Below are 12,041 nucleotides of genomic sequence, written 5' to 3'. Positions count from 1 at the left end.
CATTATAGAAGGCCTGGGAAAATGTTTTTTTTTCTTTTTCTGACCAGACAACAAAAATCCCCACCCTGAACATCCATCTTCTCTTGCTGATGCATGTAGTGCTCTCGCAGACTCCTAATGCTGTTACAATATTATGTAAAAGCATCACATCAACATAATTGCAGTGAAGTCATGTTTTCTGTGAATTCTATGCCTACCATGAAGTAAAAAGTTGGCTTGACCATTCATATCTGGGTTGTTTTTCTTCAGTAGCCCAGCATGACTATCAGGGCTCCAGAGCTCTGGATACTCACCTACATGATCACAGATTATTTTAAATGACATGTTGTCATGAAGAACAAGAGCAATAAACCACTGACAAAACTTCAGAGCTTCGCATGTCTATCTATACTTCTATGTATGTACCTGGTCAGAGCAGATGTGAGCAGTTCTTCACAATAGCATCCTTCCTCCAATGAATAAACACTGAAACAGATCCTTGCCAGCACAGCACGGCACCATGATCCCTGCACACCACAATTTCTTCTGGATGTATATCCACATAGGAAACTACAAAGCAGCAGATTCTGGTACAGGAAATTACTTAGGTCAAGCTACTGCAGTAAATCATTCCTCTCAGTGGATCTGAGGACCAGAACTGAACATCAGAGAAGCACAAATTCCCAGGTATCTGCCTCCAAGGCACACCGCCCAGCCAACAAGGCAGGGTACATCTGGCTGCTCATGCAGAACCCAGTGCTCCTCAGTTTGCACTTTTTGTATTTACTTTCATTTCATGTTTTTTAACAGAGTTCTTTTGATTTGTTTTTCAAACGGCATGTGTCACTAAAGGAGAGAGGTGTTATGAGAGTGAAAGATTTAAACTTCTTTCTTCTCTCCCCCATCTACTACCTTCATGTGTTAACACCGTACTGAAAGTTGATTGCAACTAGTCCTGTGTAATGGAAACAAAGTATTAGAAGCAATGACTCCATAAAAAACTTACTTTATGTATATCATTGTTACTGTAACAAGGCAGTAAAACTTTTAAATTCCAAGTTTTCTTTATAATCATTACTAATTTCTATCCTGTTTTTCTTTCATTTCAGCATTATACTAAGAAAAATTTTAAAAGTACGATGTTTTCTTAACCAGCCCAAGACCAAAAGACATTTCAGCAACAGCAGTTGAGTAGTGCTTACACATACATGCAAAACTTAAGATGCGCTAGGAATATGCCAGCTAACGAGTATGGAAAACCAGAAACAGCTAACACTGTACAGAAAAATGCTACTCTTTATTTCTTCCTAAGCTAAGAGAATTGCTAGGGTGTGAAGAAATCATTTATCACTATTTGTGCCACCAGGCTGAAACAGTGAAGATGATCAACCCTGAAGAGTAGGCTCCTAAGATCTTCAGATCTGCACATTTTTGAGCTCTGGGATGGCTGACCATCAAGGTACCCATCAAGAAGCTCTATCACTCCCCTCCTCAGCTGGCAGGGGGAGAGAGAATATGGCAAAAGGCTCATGGGGCATGATAAGGACAGGGAGAAATCACTTAATAACTACCACCATGAGCAAAACAGACTCAACCTGGCAAAATTAATTTAATTTACTGCCCATTAAAATCAGAGTATGGTAATGAAGAATAAAACCGAATCTTGGAACACCTTCCCCCTATTTCTCGCTTCTTCCCACACTCAACTTCACTCCCAACTTTTCTATCTTCCTCCTCCCCAAGCAGTGCAGGAGGATGGGGAATGGCGGCTGCAGTCAGTTCATCACATTGGCTCTGTCACTCCTTTCTCCTCAGAGGGAGGACTTCTTACACTCTGCCCCTGCTCCAGCATGGAGTCCCTCCCATGACAGAGTTCTCCACAAACTTCTCCAACGTGAGTCCTTCCCATGGGCTGCAGTTCTTCACAAACTGCTCCAATGTGTGTCTTTCCACAAGGTTTTAAGTCCTGCCAGGAGCCTGTTTCAGTGTGAACTTCCCATGGGGTCACAACCTCCTTTGGGCATCCATATGTTTCGGTGTGGGACCCTCTATGGGCTTCAGGGTCACAGCTGCCTCACCATGGTCTTCACCATGGGCTGAACAGGAATCTCAGCTCCAGCACCTGAAGCACCACCTTTCCCTCCTTCTTCACTGACCAGAGTTGTTTCTCTCACATGTTCCTCCTCTCTTACACCTGCTGTTGTGCAGCAAGTTTTCCCCCATCTTAACTGTGCAATCCCAGAGGTGCTACCACCATCACTGACAGGCTTGGACTTGGCCAGTGTGGGGTTCGACTGAACAATATTGGTTACTCTCTATTGATCGATAGAACATTGGGGTTTGTTTAGCTCTAACACTATCAGTGAAATTGCAAAACAGTTTACCTAAATCTCCCTGCTTTCACAGTCTCAGAAACATTCTTGGGCTGAAATTTTCCATGACTTTGCTCTCATATTGGGGCGAACTTTTTCTCCTAAAGCCCGAGTAAAATCCTGCTCAGGATTCTGGAGTCATGCAAGAAATAAGTAGAAAGGGGAGTAGTAGATAAGAATGAGTATTCCCCTCCCTGTAGTTTTGCAAATGTGTCAACCATTCTTTTACTCATGAACTTATAAACAGCTTAATTTATTTATACAGCTGTGGAGTGGTATACTCTGAGGCCAGAAGGAATACCTCACATCATCCAGATCTTTTCTAGCATAAGGTAAAAGTCTTACAATAATTTCTGTACCAAGCCAATAATGTCTACTCAAAAGACAGATATTCTTCATAAACATTTCCAGTGCAGATTTTGGGAATGCAAGGGATGAAGAATCCCCCATTTCCTATAGGGCGCGTTTATGTGAGATTGTTCCTACCAACACTTTTATTTCTTTGACAAGTTTTTTTTTATATATAATTAGTTGCATGATAAAATATGAAGTAGTTGGGAGAAAAAAACCTAAATACTGCTCAGGCATAATCAGCATGCAATAGCATGAGCAGTATAAGATCAAGCATCCTTATGGTGTTGCAATGCACATTCCACCTGTTCTGTACTGCTCCACCAAAAATATAAGACAAAGAGGAGTTAGAAACTACTTTAACTAAAACTCACAGTAAACAGCAGGTATAAAATGTCACATTACCACACAGACAGAGATCACCCTCCCCATTTTTTAAAATAATTAAATCCCAAAAAAGAGTACTAACAATTCTTTCCAAAAACCTTAAAATGCAGAAAGAAAACACAAATATTTTGAGGAGCTTAATTTTCCTTTGACCTTTCCTTTGCATTTGTCTTTTTTGCTGCTTCTAGTCTGCACTGGAGCCAGTTAAACAGAAACTGGACCGATGGTTATTCCAGCAACACTAACATTACTTCATTGTGCATCACTAAGTGTTCCACGGCAGGAAATTCAACCCTGAACATACCTCTGGAAATATGTTCAGCATCCACATTTACTAATGGCAAAGTTAGTTTCCTTGAATGCAAATCTAGTCTAGCTCCATGGGTCAAAAATAAGAGATTTACAATATTTTTTAATATCATACAGTAAGTTCTGATTTTGAGTTAGCCTGAAGTATTTAGCTTGTAAAAAACTACATATTTATCTGTTTTTCTAAAAATAAAATAGAGGAGATTCCCCACATACTGAATGACAATTGATGACTCTGCAGAAATACATGCTTGGAGCATCTCACTGAAAGCCAGAACAAATTTATTTTTCCCGTTTCACCTGGACACATATGCTTAATGCTCTATCATTGAAAGATTAAAACACCCATTGCTAAGTAAATTTAAAGAAACCTCTTTTACTATTAAATTGTACATGTTCTTGGTACAGGGAGACCCTTGAGGAGTAAAACAGGAACAGCTAAAGAACTCAAAGAGGTGATAAAGGACAGCATTACATTTGTAGCCACTTGTCAAAAACAAACATGAAGAAGAAATCTGTTCCACAGCCCCATGTGACTACCAGACAGCAAAGCCCTGATGCGAAGGCCGATATAGCAAAGGGCTACCTCCACTCCAAAGCTACAGAATATGTGTCTGGGTATCACAGAGACAGCCAAGTCTCTTCAGGTGATGAGACCAACTGCAAAGACCTGCGTGGCCTTCACACCTCCACATCAAGAGGACATCTTCCTCACAGCCCTGACGACAGTCTCCAGTGCATAGAAGGTGAGCAAAAGAGAAGAGTACAGACCAAAGCTAAAGTTCAAGTGCTTAAGACTCAGAAGCTTTGTGTCCTTTTGATGAGCACCTGAACTTCTATAAGGTGCCATTTACTGCCCCAGTATCCCCCCATCTCTTCCCAATACCCTGTGGATATGAAACCTCTTTTCCCTTCTGCTAAAGGCAGGAAGGCCACACAGATCAAAGGCTTCACACCCTGTCAAATCTTAAACTGTGTATTTTGAGACAACAACAATGCAATAATATTTGATAACGATTAGACTCTCTAGGATCAATCTCTCTGTACGCAAAGGGATGCAAAAGAAATCTGTCACTTGTGACATTTGGAAACAAAACTAAATTCCTGCAAGAAGTGACAGTCATTACTGGCCAACATGAATTACAGTATTTATTCTCACACTGCACACAGAAATTTTTTTTTCCAGATAATGCTCTACAAAATAAGGGCAAATTAGTCACATTTTATTAGGGTGTGAAAGTAAGACACATGCTTTATTGCAGGCCTGATGCTTCTGCATAATCCTTTGCTTACTCAGCTTAATCTAGTTAAACACAATCAAGACGTGCTTTTGCAACCTGGAGCTGGGCTAGGGCCCCAGCAATGTCTATCACATTGTCCTCTTCAGATGAGAGTCTCCCTGGCTCAGAGCATAGGTGGAACACCCCACCTACAGAAGGCCATCAATCTGGCTACATACAGGCAAAGTTCTGTATTCCTGGAGATAAATTGAGGCCACCAGCTGTTATGCAGATATGCCGCTTGTTCAAGAAAATAGGTAGATCATGTCAAGCTGCTCCAAAGACAAGGCTGGGATTGTCTCTAACCTTCAAACCATCTAACAGTGCAATTGCATTTTCTTTTAAGGTTTTTAGCGAGGAACAAAGCCGTCTCCTCGTTTCAGACTGGTTTCAGGAAAGCCAACATATGAAGGGAAATTAAGCCTAAAAACTTCTGAATAGGCAGCTTTCTCCTATTCCACTTTGCTACTCCTTTCTTTCCTCATACCCACATATCATTCCCACAAATGACTCAAGGGTTCTTCAAGCAGCTTTTAGATTGTTCTAAATACACAGTCACATTAAAAAAATGTCTTTTTTTCTGTTTATGGTTTCCAGTTTATCTCAATGCAAGACTGGTTGTGAAGAGACTCTTATTTTAGAAAAAAGCACAGGCTGTTTTCACAAAACACACAATAATACACTTCTACAATTTTATTCTGAAATAAAACGGTTCATGCAACAGCTTTCACTAAACTAAAAAGGTGTGAATTAAAACACGTTTCATTATGTTTGTGAAAATTAATCTCTCCGCGAGCCCTAGGAGACCACAGTTTGCTTTCTTCATATGTGTTTCTCAAGCACTAATTTCAATAGCCAAAACAGATGGTAGCAAGTAGTGTTTTGTAAGAGACCACTCGCTGCATTTTTTTCCTTGGTAAGGAAAACTGAAATTTGACTCATTTGTCTCCAATTCAAGCCATGAATCATCTCTGTTATCAGTACAGAGGTGGGGGAAACTGAACCACAAACCATACAAAAACTGCTGGTGCTGCAATGTTTAAACACAATTCAGTTGACAAAATCTGCCATAGTTCTCCTTGAGGGAACCAAATCATGCTCAAAACTATTTCCTTAAAATCATGTAGTATGTGTGTATCTGCCCCTATAGCAGTACCTGTCTACCTTGCAGACTTCTATCTTAACGGCCTCTGATGATTTGCATCACCAGTTTGACTAAAATAAACCTAAAAGCAAAGCCCTGACACCAAAGCTATTTAAAACCTTAACTACTATGTAAGTAGGGAGATCTCTACTAAGTTAAGAGCAAGAATTAGATCTCGTTGGTGTAAATCAGATTCAAAAAGTCTCTCTTCTTCCTCCACACTTTCAACCTGGAATTACCTTCAAACATGGAGTGTCATTTCTCCTGGGGTCTCAGACCAAGACATCTGGAGATGGCATTTGATCCTCAGCGCTACCACTTGCAGTTCACTTACCATCACAGAGACAACTGAAATCAGGAAATCCTGCCGTTCACCCTGTCAAGAGCAGGTGGTATGAACCTATCTCCTGTTGTAAGTGCAGACCTCAGGAAAAGGGCAACACCTTGCCAAATAAAAGAATCAGGAGACACAAACAGGGTGAAGGATGGTGGGAAAAATGTCTGGATCCAACAGCAAGTTGTAACAGAGGTTGCATTTACACTAGATGCTTTGCTTTCAGGATGGATGCTGGTGTGGTCTGCTGCCTGTCTTCCTGCTTGCCTAGTGTTGAAAATCATGTTTTTAGAAATTGAGGCATTATATTTTAGAGAAGTGTTTTTGTTAGAACTCTGTGGTCTGTCTCAGAATCAGATGTACTTCTTTGCAAAGGTTTATTTGTTCTACATGCACACTCGCCTGGGTCTATTAAATTCAGAACTCCTATGACAGTATTCCCTTTCTTTGTTCCACCCTTTGCAGCTGCAGAACAGCATGATATATTCATAAGAAAATAATGAAAAAAAACCCCTTGATTTGGTTTTCAAACTTTAACCCACTAAAATTGTTTCCTGTTTGATTTTTTCCCTCATTGGAATCCAAACTCTCCAGGAGTTACAGATGCTATGTTGTACACGAGGGCAGCTCAGAATCTGGACTTTAGCACACAGCTTTTTCATTATTGTTTGCAGGGTGAGGTATAGTCTTTAAAATAAAAAGCAAAAACATAACTGGGACCAGGCTCTGTTTCCAGGTTTCCAACTGTCCAGTTGCTCACCCCTGACCTGTTTAACACTGTGAAAACAGGATTATAAAATGCAAAAATCTACAGACAGTCTTTGAAATCTGCATTGGAAAACTGCTCCAGATAAGAATCACACCATCTCTCTTGATATGGGTTTATATACATATACTGAGAAAGATTAATCTGGAATTTTAAAAAACACCCAGTTTTACTCTAGTAGCATCTTTCAATTCAAATACAAATAGGACTACTGAAATGCAGGCGTTGCATAAAGAATGAAGGAGTAAACATTTGGACAGAGATGCCAAAACAATGACTTGTGTAAAAAAGCCACTTCATCTGTTAAAAGTCTTGGTCAAGCCCTTAAGTTGCTCCTTGACTCAGTTCCCATACACAGAAGTAGAATAAGAGACTCTGGTATGATGGTAAATACATCACTATTTCTGAGGTGCTTAGATTCCACAGTTAGTAAGTGTCTTCTATCTACAAATCTGCTAAGCAAAGTAGAGGATTTCACCTGACAGCTGGCATTTCCAGCTCTGCACCTTGCCCCAATTCGGGATGCTATCAGCACTTCATATGGAAAACAGAACCGACCACATGCCTGTGTACCAGGTGCCTCAGTTCATGCATTCTTTACCCTCCACACGGATACTCACCACACACAGCAAATCCAACTTCTCTTATAATCACCGAGTGAACACATTGCCTTTTTTGTCATCCTTGCTAAGGAAGGACAACACAACAGATGGTTCTACATAACGATAATGTGTCAAGAGTCCTAGGCAGAAAGATAGAGAAAGCAGTGGTCTGAGGCTACAGAAGTACAGTCCTGGTCCCCACCCAGATGGACTTCCCACTGCAGTCAGTGAGCTAACACTGAGGAATCCTGGCAAGAGTTTTACCTTAATGAGAGAGGTCACGGGTCTCTTGCTAGTCAAAAGAAGCCATTAGGAATGGCCATTCAATTAAAGTAAAAATTCTTCCAAAATAACTGATATTAAATGTGTGTTTGTATTACTCAAGGAAGAAATTTAGTTTTCTACCACTTAAGGCTTTCCTTATTAAAAAACTCAATTTCACATCATAGAACTTAGAGGGCTTTTCCTACTAGGAAATCAGTCTCATTTCATTAATTCTTGATTATATCTACCCTTTTCAATTTCAGGCAAAAGCAATGCATTATCAGTTAACAGATATCCTTAAAATCTTTTTTTTTTTTTTTTTTTTTTTTTTTTTTTTTGTGAAAGGAACTAGCACAGTCAAAAATGCCTAACACAATTGATTTACCTTTGCCTCTCTGGTGAAAAATGCCCTGAGCCACAGGGACACTGCCCCTCACTCCACTCAATCTCTGAAAATAAATCTCCGGTGAGCAATTTTGTTTTCCAAAAGTCACAGTAACATCAAGATGTGTCCGCATACAAAAACTGCCTGGTTCCCTAAATTCAAGATCACATAAATCTTTCCCATGTCAAGACAGATGTTGGCCACCTTTTTATTCCTTTACAGCTGGGAAATAACAAACTATGAGCAACTAAGGTAAGATTTAGGCAATCCTTAAGCCACAGAGAATCATGTATTTGACATGTGGTCCTTTTGAAAGATCAGGTAAAGATGATGCTACTGAATACTGTTGATAAAATTATCCATTTATTTGGACATCTTTTCATAGAAAGATGTCCAGTGTTTACCACCTGTGTACTTTGGAAGTGGCATAAAGCAGCAAACAAAGTCAAAAAGTCCTCAGATACACCTTCTAAAGCTACAAAACCTGACTTTCTTCTCCCTTAAGTGTGACTCACAGAGAATTAACTACATCTCTGGGTATTCTGTTGAGTGAAGAAGATCAGAACTTACTTCTCCCTGGAACTTTTGACCTGACTGCAACACATTAAATCTGAGAACCCCAAAACAAGCTATGTGTCAAGGAACAATAAGAGAGTTCTTCTAGCAGCAGAGCTACCCTAAGTGAAAGATCTCTGATTAATAACTGCCTGCTTGTAACTCAATTACTCTAACAGGAATCAGCCCCTCTGTCTGCAGCAGAAAACGTTCCTCAAAGGCCAAACGCACTTCCCCAAAACCCATGTGGGATCTGAAAACCCGACTAACGCTAGAAGTTTGTGAGACCGTTTTTCTTGGGGCCTGAGCGCCCTGTGTCGTGTTTGGGAGCTCCTCTCGGCGATGGGAGGCTGCCGTCAGTGCGATGCTGGAGGGGACCGGGGGCCCTGACGCCGCTCACCGGCCCCGCCGCCCGACCGGCGCTGCCGAAACGCTCCCGCCGCGAAGCCGCCGCTCTGCTCGGGGTGGTTGGAGAGCCCCGGAGGGAAAGCAGTACTCGCAGAATCCTGACCCACGGGCAAGGGACTCCCGGAGAAAACCTCCCTCCCAAAGGGATGCTCTAGCAATAGTGGGGGCGCTCACACCTCTCCCGAACTTCAGCCCCGCGCCCCGGCAGAAACCACCGCCCGCCGGGGCCGCGCACACTCGACGATGCTCGGCCGGTCCCGGGGCGGCAGCCACCGGTGTCCCGGCGCGGTAGCGGCGAGCTCCCCTCGTCCAGTCGCCCCAGCCACTCACCCCACAGCAGCAGGACGGGAAGCTGCCGCCGGCGGCTGCCCTGCGCCTCCATCCCGGCGAGGGGCCGCGAGGGACAGAGCCCGCATGGGGCGGCCGGTCCGCAGCCGCGCAGGGACCAAGCCCACCTCAGCTCCTTCACCGAGGAGGCTCCTCTTCATGCCTCGGCGTCCAGCCTCGGGCGGGAGCAGGGGCGGAGGGGAGCAGCTCCCCCGCCTCCGGGTGCTCCCAGCGCCGGGGGGGCGGACCCGGCGGCCGGGCGGGGCGCGGGAGGCTGGAGAGTGTGCACGTGTGAGTGTTGTGTTTGCGTATGCATGCACACAGGGAGGGCCGTGCCTCCAGCTCCTCCAAAAGCCACGGCAAGGATGCCGCTCCCAATCCACCGGTCTGGATGGGTGTTTGAGGGGCAGGCACCTACCCCGCACGGGAGAGGTTCTGGTCCTAAGTGTCCAAGGGGCTCAGTGACTCCTCACTTCCTGCCGTGGGAGCCACAGCAGCCTCTCCCCTCCTGTTACAACATCCTGGCGGTGGGGGTGAAGGCATGAGGGGCTGAAAGGACACCTGTGTTAGTCCACCTGCAGCCCTTTCAGTTTGGCTTGCACGGCACTGACATGTTAGCATGCTCAATATTTACAGCTGAACGTGGGCAGCGAGATGGCCTGACTCCACACAGAGCAGCTTGGAGCTCTAAGAAGATGTTTAATGTGTTTTTTTATTGCCATTTCATCTTTGCATGGCTCTTATCAGAGAATGGTTTGGCTCCTGATTTTCATCAATTTTTAAAGTCTGTATTCCTGGAGCTCTCTCTCTAGGCAATTAACATCTCCATCAAGAAACACCAGACTGAGAGGCTGCTAAAGAAGGCTTTTCTTAGCTAAAAATAATTGTATTACTCAGTAATAAAGAGCCAGAGTGTTTTTCTAGGTACATGGACGCTCCACCAGTAACTGCCTTTCAGTAGAACATTAAGTCACTGCCATTATTAAAGGTCAAATGTACCATAAAACTTCAAATTTCAAAAGAGATTTTCAAGCCATACACAAGAACAGAGGGTATTTTTATGTATCAGTCAGGTTGTTCCCATTGACTTTGTATGCTTGAATAGCACAGTGTTTCCAAACACCCAGGTCAGAATTATGCATTGCATGTGCCTTCATAAACAAACTATTCAATACACAACCTTTGTCTGATTTATGCTGTTATCTAGGCTGAAGGAAATGGAAAACTTTGGAAACTACAAGTGTGTTAGTTAGAATGAACCTCCTATCATCTGTGTGCTACTTTTTCCGCTTAGCTGGAAGCAAATCTTGTAAAATACCATAAATAAACCATAGCTCAGGGAGATCATCCTTCAGCAAAGGGATTGCCATTTCTGCTTTGTAAGGAGTGTTTGCAAGCTGCCCCTGCCAGAAGGAACTCCAGGAAAGTGACAAGCATGAAGGTACATACACCATAGTCTTGTTATACCATCTATAGCATCTTTCCTAACAGTAAGATTTTCATTTCTGTCATAAATTCTTTTACTGGCAAATCTAAAGTTACAATTAGTATTTTCAATAATTTAGACTGATCTTCAGGAGGGTTAGCATGTATTGTGCTTTATACACATTATTATACATTAAAATATTTACGGTACATTATGCAGCATACAGCATACAGGCAATTTTTTTTTGTAACACACGTGGAGATGATGTTGACAGTTTTCTTCTGTATCTTTCGTATTCATTTTCTTCACCTGTTTCAGATGAGAAACTGGCAAATTTTAAAAGGGAATGTTACTTTTTCCAGCTCAAGATTCCACAACCACTTCCCATTTTGTGCTTGCAGCACGTAGTTTGAAGGTGCTTTTTAAATTAGTCCACTTAACTATAAATTTTATTTATAAACTTACCTATAAATTTATAGGTAAGTGGCCTAATTCAGCATGTTGCATTGGATGACAAGCCAACTATGCTAGATGATATCTTCAGCAAAGTGGTCTACAGTGAGCAGTCTGATTCACAGGTGTATTTGAACAAAACTCTCACAGCATTAGAACTGTCAGCAACGTGGTTCAAAACTCAACAGGAGTTGGTGCCCACTCCTCCCTACTCCCTACCATTGAAGTAATTCAAATAGATGCACTTCAGAATGATCATGAACCTTTTTGTTCTGCAAATCTGCCTTGGTAACATCATGGAGCTACACCAGAAGCAGAAATCCAATTCACTTTCAAATAAGTGATGTTGTAAATGCCATTTGCTGTACAAAACTCTGAATCCCATCCCTAAACAACACACACTAACAGTGACCTCAAAACCATGGTCTGCTGTAATTTCCAGACATATGACCTCCAGAGATCACACTAACTCCTTTTCAGGTACCCTGAAGACACTGCTGCAATCACATTGCTTCAGAAATTGTTCTGAAATGCTTAAATCTGCTAATTAGCCACTGACTAAAAGAAAATATAGCAATAGACATGTTTGTAGTTGTTTCAGTATGGGAAGGTTCATGAGGAGTGTGAGGTGAGAAGAGGTGGAAGAAGTCAAGCCATCCAGGAAAGGTATTAGTGCAAGTGCTACGGTGTTCAGGGTGG

General features: G+C 42.4%; 1 protein-coding gene across 1 annotated transcript in view; it reads right to left on the bottom strand.

The window, feature by feature from the left end:
- The window catches only part of RAMP3 (receptor activity modifying protein 3), a 41,933-nt gene extending 32,249 nt beyond the window's left edge, over positions 1 to 9,684 (bottom strand). Inside the window, exon 1 of the mRNA XM_027731304.2 lies at positions 9,467 to 9,684. Within this exon, the coding sequence (XP_027587105.1) occupies positions 9,467 to 9,518 (52 nt within the window). The 5' untranslated portion in view covers positions 9,519 to 9,684. The remainder of the gene's footprint in view (positions 1 to 9,466) is intronic.
- Positions 9,685 to 12,041: the final 2,357 nt, after the last annotated feature.

Source organism: Pipra filicauda, unplaced genomic scaffold (genome assembly GCF_003945595.2).
Source record: "Pipra filicauda isolate LSUMZ 115617 unplaced genomic scaffold, ASM394559v2 scaffold356_size1356884_pilon, whole genome shotgun sequence".
Lineage (NCBI taxonomy): Eukaryota > Metazoa > Chordata > Aves > Passeriformes > Pipridae > Pipra > Pipra filicauda.
The sequence above is the reverse complement of the archived record's forward strand: the minus strand, read 5'-3'. Positions and strand labels throughout refer to the sequence as shown.